Source organism: Microchirus variegatus, assembly GCF_963457635.1.
Source record: "Microchirus variegatus genome assembly, chromosome: 18".
Lineage (NCBI taxonomy): Eukaryota > Metazoa > Chordata > Actinopteri > Pleuronectiformes > Soleidae > Microchirus > Microchirus variegatus.
This window is the reverse complement of record NC_139819.1, coordinates 14573219-14590823: the sequence shown is the minus strand read 5'-3', so window position 1 is coordinate 14590823 and position 17605 is coordinate 14573219. Positions and strand designations below refer to the sequence as shown.

The following is a 17605-nucleotide window of genomic DNA, read 5'->3' as shown; positions in this document are numbered from 1 at the left end:
GTGCTCTTCTTCAAGAGTCTAGGTTTTTTTTTTTTAGAATCGAACAAAGGCTCCGTGGCTTCACTTTGAGCAACTGGGGCAATGCAATTTTTTGGAGCTGCGTATAAGTGCGTGCAAGGTGACAGTTGTGTCTGAGTTAGGGACACCCATTTTTAGGCAAGAGAGAAAGAGAGTTCTAAAATAATGACATTTTGATCCTCTAGCTTTTTTGCCACATCTTCTGCATGGCACCTCATCTCTTTGTTTATTCCAGACACCGGTGCAAACAACGGAATTAATTTTTTTCAACAAAATTTTCACAAATCTCAAAACTTTGAGTTCAACTTTTATCATTGATAAGTTCAAATGAAACACAAGCAGTCCTCAGAAGCCATTAATTAAACCACAACACTTTTTGAACCATATTTTTCTTTGACGTCTGTGTTTGACGACCTTTTATAACGATCTTGAGCTTAGTAATGAGCTTTGGGCAGCTGTGGCCTAGTGGTTAGGGCTTCGAGCTCGAGACCGGAAGGTAGCCGGTTCAATCCCCGACCAGTCCGCAGCTGAAGTGCTGTTGAGCAAGGCACTTAACCCCCTCACTGCTCCCCGAGCGCAGCTCACTGGCATGGCAGCTCACTGCGCTGGGTTAGCATGTTCTCCACCTCACTGTGTGCTGTGTGTGTTCACTAACTCACTGCAGAATTGAATTTCCCCTTGCGGGACTTAAAGGGTTCTTAATCTTTAATCTAATCTTTAATCTTTTAATCTTTAATCTTTAATACTCATCGGGGAACCTCCGGTTCTCATTTGGATCATGCCTGCGCGTCCTTACCTTGCATTCCTGTGGGGCCGAAACCTTGGCGAGTGAGGAAAATCGCATGGTCATGGTGTTCGGCGTGATCAGGGTCGCCTTTTTGTTGCACGAACGCCCAGCGGCACACGTTCTCCAGGCTCCGTGATGGGTTGCCTCTTTCAATGAGGCTGATGGACTGACAGACCAAAGAGAGAGAGAGAGAGATGCACACATTAGTATTCTATCAGAAGTCTACAACTGCATAGATATAGGACATGTGACCTGCCAAGAATACATCACAATTATGTCATTTTTAATTTGCACATTACACGGCACGTAAGAAAGCATTTTTACATCATGCGACACAGAAAGCGTGGCTGACACCTGCAATCTGCATATATTTTCTTCCCTAGTTAGCATCTCTGACCCATTATTAATGGCTTTTGATGTGTTTCTAGCATGTTCTGTGGGAATGGATGAACCACATCTCTGACACATCATGTCTATTATGTCCTACTGACATGAAACAAGAGAACAAATGCAGCACAGCTAATAAAATTATGATTCAGTTCATACGGAATTCTGATGAACTGAAACTTCTGAGGACAATAGATAAAAGCTGCAGTGGTTATACTTACTCAACAGAGAATTGAGTGGGGGGGGTTGGGTGTTCTTTTACTTGGCTTACAGTTCTAATGAATATTGCTGCACGACAAAAGAACCAGGATAATGTTAATACCATGAATGTGCTAATCTAAGTTTTTGGCTGTGTTTGTCCGTTTGTGAGCGATCTGCAGAAACGCAAAGTGTCCTGCCTCACACTTGCCCAAGACGAGCACCAGACAGGATCCGTTGCACTCGCGTGAAAAGGCGAATTTCCCACGAGTGCAGTTTGCTGGATAGTATCTGGATTTCATGTTTCATGCTTGTGCTTATCATATGTAGCCCCACTTTATATTTCAAGTTCTTTTATGTACATAACCATCGATCCATATTCTACCGCTTTATCCTCCACACGAGTGTCATGGGGGTCGCTGTGCACAATCTCAGCTGAGAGAAAGGCGGCGTACACCCTGGACAGACTGCCAGTCCATCACAGGGCCACATATAGAGACAAACAACCATCCACTCTCACTCTCACGCCTACGATGAATCTAGAGTGTCTAATTTTAACCCATTGACGCAGGGAAAGCATTGCTGCACTTCTACCATAGACGCCGGGAGAGCGGATACGTCAATTTTCGGGGGGTATAAGGGTTCCTCGCGACATTGTTTTGAAATTACTTCGCGCAAACATGGAGGACTTTGACAGCGGGGAGATTTCTGAAGGCAGTGATTTTGAGGAGTTTCGTCTTCGATGACGTCATCTCTGATAACTTCGAACGCGCTGAACAAATCGACCGGGATTTATGGTGAAGACATAATTATGTTTGGAGACATCGAGGTGGGCGATAACGACGATAAATACCACCGTAATCGACAGATTGTTTACAACCGTGCACCAGGGGTGACAGTGGATTTACCTGCAGATGCCACAGCGCTGTAAGCATCAGTACCGTCACATGTGAAGCAGACAGTCATTACATGCTGTTCTTGTTCTTCACACTCCATCAGGACTAAATCAAGGCACTGACACAAGTTGATATTACTTTATTTTCTTACTGATTTTAATAGAAAATAGTTATTCACTTTACTTTTACATTTTTGTATCTAAATAAACAAAATTTCACAGGAAAGCCACAGGTGTAAGCTCTCAAATACTTCTTGAATTGTGTTCCTATATCTGCTACAGAGGCTGAGAAATCAGTCATTTAGTAGGCATTTGAAGCTCAGGTTTTAGAGACATTTTTCCAGGCTTCAGGCCTTAATGGGTTAAACATAGCCAATAATGAAAACAAGCATTTTAATAATAAGTATTTAATGCTACTCTGAGGGCTGGCTTGGCATTTGGAAGTCAGTGGACTTCACTGTGATATGATCAAACTCGGAACAGTGCAGAGACGCGTTTTCTCGTTTCTCAGCTGCGTTATTATTTTACTTGCACGAACCACCACGTTGCAATAAAGGGTATGTAAACTTGTTTCTGAGATTGTACTTCTGTCTGCAAAACAAGGCAGAAAAAAGCTCACCTTGGCATACCCCAGCATGATCATCCTCACCAGGACCACGTTGATGTGTACTCCCAGTGACTCGTCGTGGTAAATTTCATTCACCTGAGAAGAGGGGGGGAAGGGGAGGAGGGGGGTAGATGTTATCAATCACAGCCCTTGCAATACCTCACACAAACACCACTTTTCTTTCAGTGATTTGCACCGCTATCTTTGGTTTCCACTCATCAGTAAAGGAGGGTGTGTGAGCAACAAACCATTTCTCACAAGTCTTTGCGTGAATGACTGTAATCACAGACCTGTGCAATCACTATTTTGTGGTATTCTGAGAGCTAGTGAATACAGGAAAGATGGAGGACTGTTCTATAATCTTTCTTCTTTTTTTTTCTCTCTTCTCATAACCATGACCACTATCCCAGAATGTTCAATGAGGGTCTTTATAATAGTGTTTGCAGTTTGTGAAGTCTGTGAAACAGGAAAACAAGGGTATTTGTGATGTGTGCATAAACATCAAGGTCGAATTTGCATCATGGAATTGGTTCAATGTTACATTTATTGAGTGGAAAAGAGAAGCTGCAAAATGTGATGGAGGATAACTGTGAAGGTTGTCAGTCGTCCAAGTAAGGGCCCGAACAATTTGGGGAAAACATCTAATTGCACATTTTTCGGACAGACATTGTGATTTGACTTGTCATGAATTTTTAATCAGAACTGCGTTTTCTAATCAGTCAGAGGGATCAAATTTCCCCTCTGGGGATCAGTGTTGCTCACTGTACACATATATTGGACATATTAAAAAAACTGATGGATGTGCTGTTCGAATGATTCCATGTCCCCATATGTGCAGTAGGATGATTATTGTATGCCTCATTTTTATTTTTGTTCCATTTCCTTATCCAAAATCTTTGACACACCGAAACTTAAACCAGCATTGATCTCATTTTACTATATGAAAGAAAGATTCCCAAAATCTAGGGCTGAACTATTTTGAATTTATTTTTATTAAATATTTTGACAGGAATTGTGATTGCGATATTTGATTGTGATTATCCTCATTTTCAAATTGAAAAACATATTTAAAAGGATTTATTCAGTCTGTTGAAAAAGATATGCATTGATCTAAAATTATTATCAAACACACTGTGGCTTTAAAAAATATCACACCTCCTGCGATTTTGAAAATTGTAGTATAGTGCGATTTCGATAACGTTTGGATCAATTGTTCAGCCCTACTAGAATACACAATCAAATAGCATAGCATAGAAATAGCATTTCAGATATCACATTATATCACAGACAGTGTCCAGTAGCTCACATGCTAATAAACAGACACAAAAAACACATCCACAATTTACAAACAAAACACACACTAATAATTAAAGTCACTGGACTGCAACACTAAAGTCTCAACGGAAAGCAGGGATCATGTGCAAATAAATAAATAAATAAATAAATAGATCAATACAAGCATGTTTGTGGTGAAGGAGGGGGGAGTGCCAAGAATGTCTGTCTTTGGCTGAGGTGTTGAAAAGCCTGACATCTGCGGAGACAAAAGACCCCTTGCACGATTCAGTCCTGTTGCTCATTAGATGAGCCTCCCACTGCAGCTGCTTCTCAGCCACGATGCTTTACAGAGGGTGGTTGGCATTATTGTCATGTCAGATTATATTATATAAAAACAATGGCAAAATGCCCCTTTATTGACTGACCTTTAAAAGTCTCAGTATGACACGTGTGGTTAATATCACTACGTCTTTAGCGCGGCCATTTTAGCCCTTGCTAACTGACCATAATGAAAGTACTAGAGATGGTTTTTTTCAGGGCCGATACCAATACCGATGCTTAGTAGTCAAGGAAGCCGATAACTGATATTTGGAGCCGATAGTCATTTGCAGTAAAAGTGAAAAATGTCCTAAATGAAAACTTAAAGAAACAAATAGCTCCCTAAAGTTTTCTACAGTAAATACAGTTTTCCAAAATGTCAACGTTACTGAAATTATTTTATCTTTCACTTATCTTTTAAAAAAAGAAGAAAAAAAAGTGCAGGGTGAGTAGCATCACTTATAAATTTAAAGGCGCCATGTGTAAGAATGTGGCCAAAAACGGTTACTACACTCAAATTCAAAATACCGAGCTCAGACATAACTGGCAACCCGTGGTTGCTCGGCAGCTGAGACTCTACTGACTGCAATGATTGGTAGACGGCGGTAGGTGGCGCCACATGCCAAAACATGATTTCAAAACATAAATATGATTTGCAGTCTGCAAAAGATTTTTTTTAAAGCGAATATTTTGGCTGTAATGTTGTTGTTGGTGAGTTCAGTTTGTTATATGAACATTATTCCTGAGTCTCTGTGACATATTAGGAGGATTTTTAATGGCCAGTTGATTTAGATTTATTACATAATGCACCTATAACTGAAATTTTAAATAAATTGATCTCTAATCGGCCATCAGATTTAAAAAAAAGGCCAATGCTGATATGGGTCAAAATGCAGAATATCGGCGATGATAATCGGCCCGGCTGATCATCGGTCTATCCCTAGAAAGTCGCAACTGAATCACTGACTAGATCAACATCAACCGGGTCCAGGTCTCTCCCTCTTAGGATCTCATTAGCAGCCAAAAGGTATCAGGACTGAAGCGACAGGCAGCACCACAGCAGGTCATTTTTGGACCAGTGATTCCTCGCTGAGTTTAATCACTTCATTGAACAGGACATGTCAGCGCTCTCCACACAGGGTAAAGCCGGGTGGAAGAAAACATCGCAGCAGTATTTGTCTTCAGAGCAACACTTTCACCTAATGAAGTGTCTGCTGTTACTGTGCTGAAGGAGCGAAACTGAACGAAACATCAGAAAACAGCGAGATGATCCCCACTGCTCCGAGGCTACAATCAGAAGGAGGCGCAAGATCCAAGCTGCTCATGTCTCGTTTCAGAAAAATAAATACAATTCTGCTGACTGCGAGCTTGCAGCTGCTGGCAGAACCACTCCTGCTCAGCCCAGTAGCCGCATCGTGAGCCACTGCTTCAGGCTGAGCTGAAATGACACCTCACCTTTCTGCCGCTCACACCGACCTCCTCACTCAAAGTTTGGTCATTGTTGCGGCGATCTGCTGAGAGACGCAACGCGCATCAGCAGGTGATCGAAACCGGGATGATTAGGAGCGCACGCCAGAAACCCCACACAACTTCAACAACGTGAGTTCGCTCAGTTGGGGGAAACGCAGCTACGCACAGCAGGACAAATCGCTAATCGATTACGAAATTAAAACTCATGGAAGATGGAAAAGATCAAAAAGGGCTACCGGTAAGCACGGCTCTTTATTGGACTCCGGGGAGTATGAAATGTGCACTTTTAATTTTGGTGTGTATTGTGAAATTGTTCTTCATTGAAATACAAGGACTAAATGTTTGAGGACTATGAGTATTTCTATTATTATTAATAATATATATATAGTATTATATTCAGGATAAAACTGTGGTTAAAGTTGGATTATGTAATAAATCTAAAGCAACTGGCCGTAAAATCCTCCTAATATGTCACAGAGACTCAGGAATAATGTTCATATAACAAACTGTACTCACCAACAACAACAGTACAGACAAAATATTTGCATTAAAAGAATTTTTTTGCAGACTGCAAATCATTTTTATGTTTTGAAATCATGTTTCGGCATGTGGCGCCACCTACCGCCGTCTAACAATCATTGCAGTCAGTAGAGTCTCAGCTGCCGAGCAACCACCGGTTGCCAGTTACGTCTGAAAACGAAAACCTAATAGACCTCGGTATTTTGAATTTGGATGTAGTAACCGTTTTTGGCCACATTCTTACATATGGCACCTTTAAATCTACATGCCATGTATGAAATCCGTATATAATTAGAACATAAGGTTAAAGTAAACAGTTCTGAAAGTTTAACTGTTTTTCTGTTTATTAATAATTTCATTTAACACAGTGTTTGCCTTGGTTGATAAACAGGGAATAGCTCAAATATGTACTTACCTTTTGCGTAATTTAAATATACTTATGTTGTACTTTGTATTTAATAAATACTTAGCTTTGTTTGCATTTATGTAAAAGTGCTGAATTTTACTTGCATTGTTTATTTTTTACAATGTTTAAAGGTTTTTCACTTTGCTGCTTGTACTGGTCAAATAAATCAGAACAAAGAGTGAAATCCTGAGTCTGGTCAAGTCCTTCCCTTTTCAAGTGTGGGAAACCATGATGTCAAAATACACTTGCCGGTCATAATGAGGAAGTAAGCACTACATCAACTTAACTTCAAATATGCACATGAGGTATTGCTTCCATTTCTACTGTACTGTATGATTCAAAGACATGATGGTCAGGTGCAAAAAAAGGATTGAATAATTGAATAAATGATGAAATAGATGGATATACACAGTATATATTGACTGAATATGATATAAAAACCCAACATGAACTAAAGTGCAGAGTGATGCTGGGTTTATAATGAAAACATAGTCCTAACAGTGTGAGATGATAGAGATGATATATATAGTGCAGACGTAGTATTGAGTGCTTTGTTATTTGGTTTTACAGCATGGGGAGTAAAAGCTGTTTTTCAGTCCTGATGTCCTGCATCACACACTTCTGCATTATGTGCTTGGGAAGTGTGTGGGGGGTTTTTTGATAGTGTTTGTTGGCCCTACCTGAGGACTCTGCTGGTGAATGTCCTGCACAGGGGGAATGGCCGCTCCTGTGCTGTGCTGTTCTAATAACTCTCTGCATGCATCTATGGTCTGCCTGTGTGCTGAGGAACGTGTGATTCTACTGTGGACTCACTCGTGTAAAGTAATAAATGGGTGTGTTGATTCCTTTTCTTTCCTCAGGTCTATCACTATCACGTATCTACCCCCCTGTGGTAGACGATCTCAGATTGTCATTGACAGATTGGCACAGCTCCGTGACCCTCGTGTGATAGAGCAGTAGAAGATGGATGGATGGAAAGTGCAGTGCGTCGGGCAGTACAGTACATCATCTGTTGGGCCAGTATGCAGACTGGAGGGGGTCCAGTGTGGAGGAGGATTAGTGGCTTTAATGTAACCCTGTATGATCCTATTAGGATACTGGGTTTTTCTTAGGCACTGGAATGATGGAGGTAGTTTTGAAACAACTACTGTGGCTTGGAACTTCGGCCACTTCAGCAACTTCTGCAGCTGACACCTTGAGGACATGTACAGGGATGTTATTGAGCCCTGCAGCCTGCTTTTCCTTACAAATAATGCTTTGCATTGTGTGCACTGATGACACAACGGGTGGTCATATGATCCATGTGTGTAGATTCGTTAGAGTCGTCTTTGGGGGTTTTGGTTGCGTAAAGGGAGCATAGGATGTGTCAAGGTTGTCCGGCGAGGACGTGTCATCATTTGTGAGTGGCCTTTTTTTCGGGCTGCTGAAGTCAGCCACATTGTACAGGAGTCAGCGACTGAGTGGAAATCTTGAAGCCTCTGTCTGTACCGTCTCTTGACCTGTTTGACAGGCTTTCTCAGTCTGCAGGCACTGAAGCGAGTATGCCGCAGGTGTTACACCTCTTGTTTCATCCTGGGTTTCTGTTCAGGTAGTGATGTGGAGACTGTTACACATGCTGCATACTCCTCTGTGTCTGTTCCAGATCACTCATACAGTAAAAGCAAAATAATCTCGTAGTACGAGCTCAGTTTCAGAGGACCATCCTATCGTTGTCTTGTTAAGAGGGGCATCATGTTTAAGTCACTGTCTGGGGGCTGGATACAGGAATAAAAAGTGGTGTGAGTGCCCGAAGTGGTGACAGGGAACAGTTTTGTCAGCGTTGCATATGTTTTTCTCCACGTGATCCAGTGTGTGTTTGCCTCTTGTTGGAATATAAACATCCTGATGGTATTTGGGCATTTCAGTCTGTGAGAACAGCCTGTGAGCACAACAGACAGACAGGACACACTCATTTCACTCCCTACAGTGACTAAGGAAGAGGAGTATTGTGTCTGTGCAGAGCAGAGTAGTTGTGTTTCTTTGTACTTGTGTTTGAACATGTTGTACTCGCGCGTTTCTTTTACTTCGATCGCCGTTTCCTTTGTTGAATTGCCTGCTCGCGGCACTGCCCGCCTTTAAAAAATGCGTTACTGTTTGTAAGCGGCGCTGACCACATTTGTTGCTGTGTGTCTGCTCCACGAGAGCCGAGTGTGAGCCGACAATCACGCGCAGAGATTGATTCTTCCAAATCTTCAACACAGCAGACTGACTGACCCTCACCTGTGCATGTGTGATTTGAGACAATCACTGCCTCGTACAGCGCATGTATAAACACTGTGTTTATACGAGAGAAAGTATCCTTTGTGCATGTAAATGGTGACAAGAGTTTGTTGCAAAAGACACTGTGTGAATTTGCTCCTTCAAACTTGTTTTATTGAAGTGTCTGTCAACACGCTTTACTCCATTTAACAATTTCTTGCAGACTAATTTAAAAGGCAAACTTTGATTGTTTTCCCCCATCATTTAAACAACTTTACATGATTTTATCAAGAAAAGCACCTTCTGCTATTCCTATTTGTATGAAGAGTATGAATCTTAAAAAGAATTCATTGCTCATCCATCTAACGCACTAAAAATGCACATGACACTCACTGGTCCAGGGTGAGACGCACCAACATTTTTCCTTTTTCTGATTCCACTCTCTTTCATTCTTTTTTTTTAGGGTTTGCTCTGGACATTTCATAGACATTTTTAAAACCTGTGTTCATCCAAACACCTTGGCGGTTTCATTAAGCTTAATTCCAGAAAATCCAAAATCAAGGCCGCTGCAAAGCCAAACTCTTGCACTTACCACTCTCCAAGCTCAACAACGTATTTGACCATTTCGCAATTTCGATTTTAACCACTTCACTATCTTATGTTGAATGGATGTAGGACATTTTATATAATGTTAAATTGAATTATAAAGCTTGCCAATTAACACAAGCTCACTGTAATGATGCCTGGGATCCCTTTTAAAGTATTCCCAGGAGACGTTTCTGCTACTGAGTAGTTTCTTTCTCTTTCTTTACTTTGCTGATCTGATATATCATCGGACTAATTTAAAATGATAAGAATTTTAAAAATGTTCTATGCATTACTGAGATCTGAAAATAAGTAAGAGTGGAGGCTGTTGAACAGCAGCAGGCTATTGCTCACACGTTTGAAACCAACTCAATTTGAATACAGTTGAGATACAGTTCTATAGTTGTACTATACCCAACCCTAACCTCTATAGTTGCACATTTGTAGTACTGGTATTTCAGTTTACATAATATTTACATCTAACTTTTTGCAATATCTAAATGTCTCCAACAGAGGTCCATAAAATGCCTTTCGTTCTGTCTCATTAGGAGCAGTCATGAATGAAGCAGCGTGGAGCCAGATTCTTTAGATATCACAGCACTGGTTTGGGTGTGTGTTTTAATTATATTTAATAATGATTTCCTCAATTTGGAGAATTTCATGAAAATGTGAAAAAAAATGAATATATTAGAAATCTTTCAAAAAAACTTGTTTAAAACAAAACATATAACATATAATATATTGGGTAAATAACAAGCTTCAAGAATTCACCCCTTTATCCCCAAATTTGTATTTAGGGTTAAGTATTATTTTTTTCTGTTCAGGAATGCAAATACATAACTATACTTTGACAACTTAATCAATAAATAATAATGTGCTTTACTATTTTTCAGTTTTTTTTTTGTAAAACAGTACATTTGAAAATTAACGGTTCTATTTTAGCAACATATAATTTCGGTTAAAGAGCATCTACTTACTGGTGTATTAACTGGATGAGCACTGTACATAATGTACCATATTGACAAACATGTTGTCAATATGGAGGAGAATTTATATTAACTACTGTGAATGAGTAGGGCTGAGGGCTGAGGTTCTATCTGGAACCAAAAAGGATTATCCTATTAGAACAAGCCGAAGAACCTTATATGGTTCTACTTTTATTTCTAGTGTAGCTACAAATATCTGGTACACAGTTGAAGGAGGTTTGTGTTTAAAAGGGCTGCAGCAAATCTTATTCATATAACAGCTATTTCAGTATTGGTAGAAATTCGGGGAAACGGTGAAAGCTTCAAGGTACAAATACCCATGCCAACAAACCTGTGCCAGAAACGGTCCCCCATACATTGTGCCAAAATAATATGCTTATATTTTAAACGAATTAGGCATGGATTTGACTAAAACCAGAGCATGATTGAACGTACAAGGGACCGATCCATTTTACTAGAAAAAGAGATGAGATATATGGAAATACAGACAAGTAGAAAAGAAAACACAGAGGGTAGTTGCTGCAAGGGTGGCAGATTTGGTCAAAATAAACAATAAAATATAGTTATGGAGTCTGACAGTGGTGACAAGTATATAAAGCCTGCGCCCATACACTCTGATGGAGGATGTGTCATTGAAATAAGGGACTATATTTTAAGTTCATATCCACTGTAGCAGGGGAGTAATGCCAGAGAAGGACAAAATAAATGAACACAGTGTGTACCAGCAGGAAGTTTTACATGAGAAACAATAGTAATGTCATCTGATGCTTGTTCATAAAAAAGGGACATAAGTTCTAGTGATGCTTGTGACGTAATTTATTCGAATGTAATAAATCATGTCACAAGCATCACCTCTCTAATGGAAAGGAAGGCACAGATTCCATTTGTTGAGGACACTGAGGTCTTCGGAGTGCAGGGGGTGCTCTTCGAAAACCTTCTGTGACTCTGTGTTCTTTTTTTGGGGGTGGTCTGCTGGGGCAGACGGGAAGATGACAGACTCACAAGAGTCCCCTTGACTGATAGCCAAGTTATCTCCTCTGGTTCAAAAACCTGTCCCATCCTCTGCAGAACATCATCACATCGCTGCGCAGCTCCTTCAGTGACAGACTGAAACATCCTAAGTGTCTGAAAGAGCCCTATCGCAGTTCCTCCCTGCTGCTGTTGGACTGTACGACAAGCCCCGTTTCTCTCATGAAAAATCACCCAATGTTGATTCTGTATTGTGTAACACCACCAGTGTTATTCACTGCAATGTCTCATATTTGCAATCCTCCACAACATTCGAAATAATAACCTCATGCTGTACAAATTCTTGAAACTCACCACCTATACTGCATGTGATATTCTCTTTTTTATTTATTTATTGTTAAAATGCATGTTTATTATTTATTACCTTTACTTTTGACTGTCTCTGCTGCTGTACAACTGTAAATCTCCCTGTTGTGGGACTGACTGATAAAGGACAACCTTATCCTATCGAATTCACATGTTAAACTTAACGGAGGACAGCGAGATATCTGTCTGTATTTAACTAATAGTCCATTTGCCACTAATCTGTTAAACTGCAAACGTATCAGTGTGAAGCAAACCGGCCACATCTCTGTTCGCCTGCAATACTTGCCGGCAGGAGAAGAAGGTGGACGAGAGAAGAGGGACAGAGGACAGATGAAAGGACCGAGGCAGACTCGTGTGTGTTCATCATTTTCTCTACGCTTCATTTCATTCACTATTTTGATCTGAGGAATATGTTTCTTAACATCACATGTCGTACATGGGTTATTTTTTTTCCCCTCCCTGGATAGTCCAAATAGGAAGAGACAAGACGGGAGGGTGAGGAGATAGACGAGTAAACAAGAAATGACATGAAGAGGAGAGGAGGAAAAAAATCAATGTTAAAGAAAAAAAACCCATAAAAAGACATGGGGGGGGGGGTTAGAGAAGAGGAGACATCAATTGGAAAACAGCTTCAATATCCCCCATAATATCATTGTTGCCAGCCATCATAACCGCTGGCAGAGAATGAGTGAGACAGATGGATAAAACCACGAGGGAAGATTGATCATATATCCATTTACGGCAACACACCGATATGCAGCCTATAGACATTGCAATTCAACATCAAGGCCACCAGGTCGCATTAAAGTATTTTATTGTAAGTTATTTCAAGTTCCATTACCTAGAGTCCAAAAAAAATAAAATGAACACATGACTGACAGACACAAATTAGCTACCAGTGTCTCGAGACAAATTGTCAAAATCCTGCCAGCATTTAAACCTGGAGGCCTTCATCGACAGCACCTCATCTTCACAGAGGTGACAAACAATGTTCTACAATGTTATTCCTTTGAGAGCATTCAGTTTGTCCAATTTATTTCAGTTGTCATGTCATGTCATCTCAACGCAAAACACAGATTATTAAAGGATTGTGATCCCTAAAATGGCTTTGTAAGGTACTCTCCAGGTTCTCCCACAGTCCAGAAACATGCAGATTTGGGGATTATGCAAATTGGAAACTCACAGGTGCGACCTATCCAGGGTTCCCCAGCCTTTCACCCCCTACGTCAGCTGACATTGACACAGCGACCCCGTGACCCTCATGTGGAGAATAAAGTTTGTAAGGGTCCTAAATTCAAACCAACGATAAATTAAACAAAGCACTGTCAAAATTAATAAAGCCAGTGAATGCAGCAGAGACAAGTCTGTGCTTTAGCACATAAATGCTTCTGAACACATGCATTTCAAAGGATAATCTCTTGATAATCTCTTGCAGTGTAAATTGAGAAGGTTTTAGGTTTTAAGTCTTTTTTGGGGTCAATGCCTTCACAGAAAATGTGCACATACTCATCAGAAATACAAAATAGTCAATTTTTCAATCAGTAGATTGTAGACATTTGCGTTGAGGTTAATGAGGTTGCACAGTGTTTCTATTATGTTAGCCCTACGCTAATGCTAATCGTAGACCCGGTAGCTGACCTTTGGAAACTGGTTCGCCAAGTTAGCCGCAAAGTAGTAGTATGCTAATGCAAAATAAATACGTCCTTGAGTATTGGTGAATGGACACCTCGTCGTTTCAGTATAACACCATGTTCTGCGGTGAACCGTGTGAGAATGTCTCACCCATCGTGATGACAGCCTCTTCACTCCCACCTCCCACCTGCTCCGGACAGCGCAGCTGCTGCTGATGAGCCGCTGCCTGCCTGGTGTAGCCAGATAAATCAGCGAAAGTGCACCATGAGAAATCAGTGCAAATTAATTCCTCCAAAAAAAATTTGAATCAAGGATGCACACCATCGGGCCATGCTCAACCCATATCCAAAGTCTTAGGGCAATCTGACTAACGGTCAGTGAAATATGCCTGTCACAGACACACAGACGCAACTCGCTTTATAGATAGATTTCATCGACCCATTTCATGTCCCTCTGGGAAGCTGTGATCGTCAGCGGACGTGGTGCTGAAGGACAGCAGAAGCCGCTTCTGCAGTGAAGCAGCTCTCTCAACAAACCCATCTGCTCCATCTGCATTCCGACGTTTCATTAGAGGAACACCAGCTCACACTGGTGAAGGTTTTCAGTCAATGTGATGAGGCTTTTCTGTGACCCCCCCTGAAGGGTTAACACTGCCAAAATGTAACTCCCAGAACAAACCGCTTGTCTGAATCGACTATTTTGATCTGATGAAATGACCTCCACTGTGGAGCAACTTCAACCCAACAGCTGTACACAGAAGACGGAATGATGCTGGTGATTAAACGTGCACGCCTTTGTCTTTGAGCAGAATAAAGTAGAGGCTATTGGCATTTAGACAACTTAATTATGTGTACACACATGCATTAGATTTCCAAGTGGCTAAACTCAGGAGATTACTTGAAACAACAACGGGCCAAAGCAGAGAGGCTGTTGGAAATGCTGACAGATGAAGAGTCAGATAATGGTGAGTTACAAACAGTAAGTGTCTTGGCAGATTACAGGGAAGTGATTCCTCCACTGTAGTGCCTTTGTCCCTATAGAGAGAAGAGTGCCTCCATTCTTAAAAGAAGAAGAATAATCGGATCAAACTTAAGGCTGATTTCCTGTAAAAAATGTTCAGTATTTAGTGGCTATAATGGGATTGGAACCCCCAAACATCAGACATAAAGAAAATATTTAATTGGGATTATTTCACAAGGTCACCTCTGAAGAACAGATTACCTTGTGAAAGGGATTAGGGGAGAAAAGTGGTTGGTTGATGTTCAAGCCAAAGTTACAAACTTATTGCCTCATAAAGATCAGTTATCAGATAGAACTTTACGCGACTTAAAGATCTTTTGTGAACAGTTGTGTACAGGGACTTTACCAATATAAATGAGAATAAAATGTACTTTTTGTTGTATGATACAAGAAATCCTCTGATTTGATTTAGTTGGATGACTTTTTAAAAATGTGAGTTAGTGAATGAAGTTTCATTAGAGCAGACTGAATTGGCCAGGCTTTAGAAAGAAGAACATTTCTTTTTAGTTAGGAACAGAGCTATGAAGATAATCTGTTTTGAATTACCGACCTAATTATTGTTATAATTATCTTCCTTTTTTCTTCCTCTCGATGAGATAAAATGAAAGGATTTGTAAATGCACTGCTGCTACCTAACTTTTGGTGTTCTTCAGTGCGTGACACACAAATGAAATGACAATCATATTTAATCAAATTCAGTACTTTCTGCTGCCTGTTCACAATAGCATTATGGAGAAATATATTTTTTCTGGTGATTGGGTTGGAAAAAAAGCACAGTTTCTGAGAAAATGTCAGACTTTTTGCTGCACTCCCTTCACCAATTAGTTGCAATCCTTGTCTGCCTTACTTAGGGTGCAGGACAGGAGGCGTATAGTGTAATTAACGTATTTGCTTAAATCAGCCAGTGATGCTGGAAACAAGGTTGATAAGCAGTAAATGTGCCAATCAATGCCGAATGCTATAGTGGTATTGATTTAAAGGTGCCATATGTAATAATGTGGCCGAAAATGGTTACTACATTCAAATTCAAAATACCGAGGTCTTTATTTTCTGACGTAACCGGCAACCCGTGGTTGCTCGGCAGCTGAGACTCTACTGACTGCAATGACTGGTAGGTGGTAGGTGGTAGCGTTAGGTGGCGCCACATGCCAAAACATGATTTCAAAACATAAACATGATTTGCAGTCTGCAAAATATTTTTTTTAATGCAAATATTTTGGCTGTACTGTTGTTGTTGGTGAGTTCAGTTTGTTATATGAACATTATTCCTGAGTCTCTGTGACATATTAGGAGGATTTTATGGCCAGTTGCTTTGATTTATTACAGAATGCACCTTTAAAAATAACGTAAAACCTACAGTACTTATTTTCCCCAAGGTTAAACTGTGCCTACTAACATGTCCATACCTGTAAAAGTTTCAGATCAATCATACATGCAACAACAACGTCATGTCCTTCATACCCACATGATTATTCAATGACAAAGTCATATATGCTACAGAAAATGCTTTTACCTGACAAAAGAAAAAGTGGCCGTGACTTACAATATTCATCAGAGTGAGTAAGTAGTTCTGCACATGCTCCTTGCCATGAAATCGCACCACCGAGTCATCGACTCCCAGCAGGATCTCAATGTTGTAATCGTCCTCCCCGGCATCTCTGCGGCGACGACGGCGATGTATGGTATTATTGACCTGGCGGGCTACAGTGTTGAGAGTTCCAGGTACGTCCAACTTTGGTTCTGTTAAGAGATCAGGAAAAATAGGGTTAAAGGACTCATATTTTACCATATTTCTCCAAGTTAAACAGTTTCTCCAGTTAAATCACCCTGCCAAAACAGCCCTGTTCAGAACGCTATGTTTAGTAGTATCTCTTTTATAAAAAAAAAAAAAAAAAAGCAAACAGCAGTTAGCATTTGGAAAATCATTTGCAGGCTCTAGCAGGCTCATTGCCGTCATATATAACATGTATTAACTGGACAGATAAATCCTCTGAGGCTGGAAGTTTGTGTAGGACTCTGTGCTGCACTGTGGAGCCAAGAATAGAACTTTTTGTGGACTTCCGGTTTTCGGATACCGTTGCCCTCGCCAGCACTCTCACGTGTTTTACGGACAAAACGGAGCTCCACGAGACAATTCCAGGAATTTGGCACATTGTGACGTCCCACTGAGTGCGGAAGTCAACACCACGTGTTTTATCTCCTGTACTTAGACTGAGGAGGACCACAAAAACATGAGTGAGTCATCTTTCTTCACACTTTGCCGACTGATAGGACCTCCAAAAAGTTGATTTTGCATAATATGGGACCTTTAAAGTAAAAATTGCAATAGTTTCCTTTTCTTTTAAAGGTGCTGTTAATTAAAGTGAAAAACAATAATAATAATGATCACACACTCACTCTTATACACACATCAAAAGCTTCATTGCTTTTTCATTGTTTGTTTAAATTGCTTTCTTAACACATTATACACCATACATAGTTCATTTAAGAAATGCAGGAACTGTTCGAGGGTTAAATCTGTATTAACGAGTGTGCTTTCTTCAGATTGTATCTGGAAAGGTATTACCAGAGTCTACAGCACAATTTTACTTCTGTTTATTCCTACTTGTAGAAAATCTGTTTGACAACTGCAAACAAACCACAAAACCAACTGAAGCATATTCTTTTTTTTTTCTTATGTTATCTGATGTTTAAGGCAGAAAATTGGATTGTTGTTGTTGTCGACCAAAATGATTATTAATCGAAACTGGCTACACGGTGCACAGAGTGCAAGGAGAAGGTGAAGTAAAATGGAGGGGGAGCAGGGAGATCTGTTAGTTTGTCTTACACTTAAAGTGTGAGACTGATAACAAACTTGACAATCCATTCACAGTTTATCAAAGATGTTGATTTAATTTCTTCAACACATTGCTTGAAAAACACTTTTAAA

The 17605-nt window shown here is 40.3% G+C and overlaps 1 protein-coding gene across 1 annotated transcript in view; it reads right to left on the bottom strand.

The window, feature by feature from the left end:
- The window catches only part of adamts3 (ADAM metallopeptidase with thrombospondin type 1 motif, 3), a gene marked incomplete at its 5' end in the record, with an annotated part of 149063 nt that overhangs the window by 64022 nt on the left and 67436 nt on the right, over positions 1-17605 (bottom strand). Inside the window, 3 exons of the mRNA XM_083904897.1 lie at positions 815-971; positions 2905-2988; positions 16220-16416. Of these exons, the coding sequence (XP_083761023.1) occupies positions 815-971; positions 2905-2988; positions 16220-16416 (438 nt within the window). The remainder of the gene's footprint in view (positions 1-814; positions 972-2904; positions 2989-16219; positions 16417-17605) is intronic.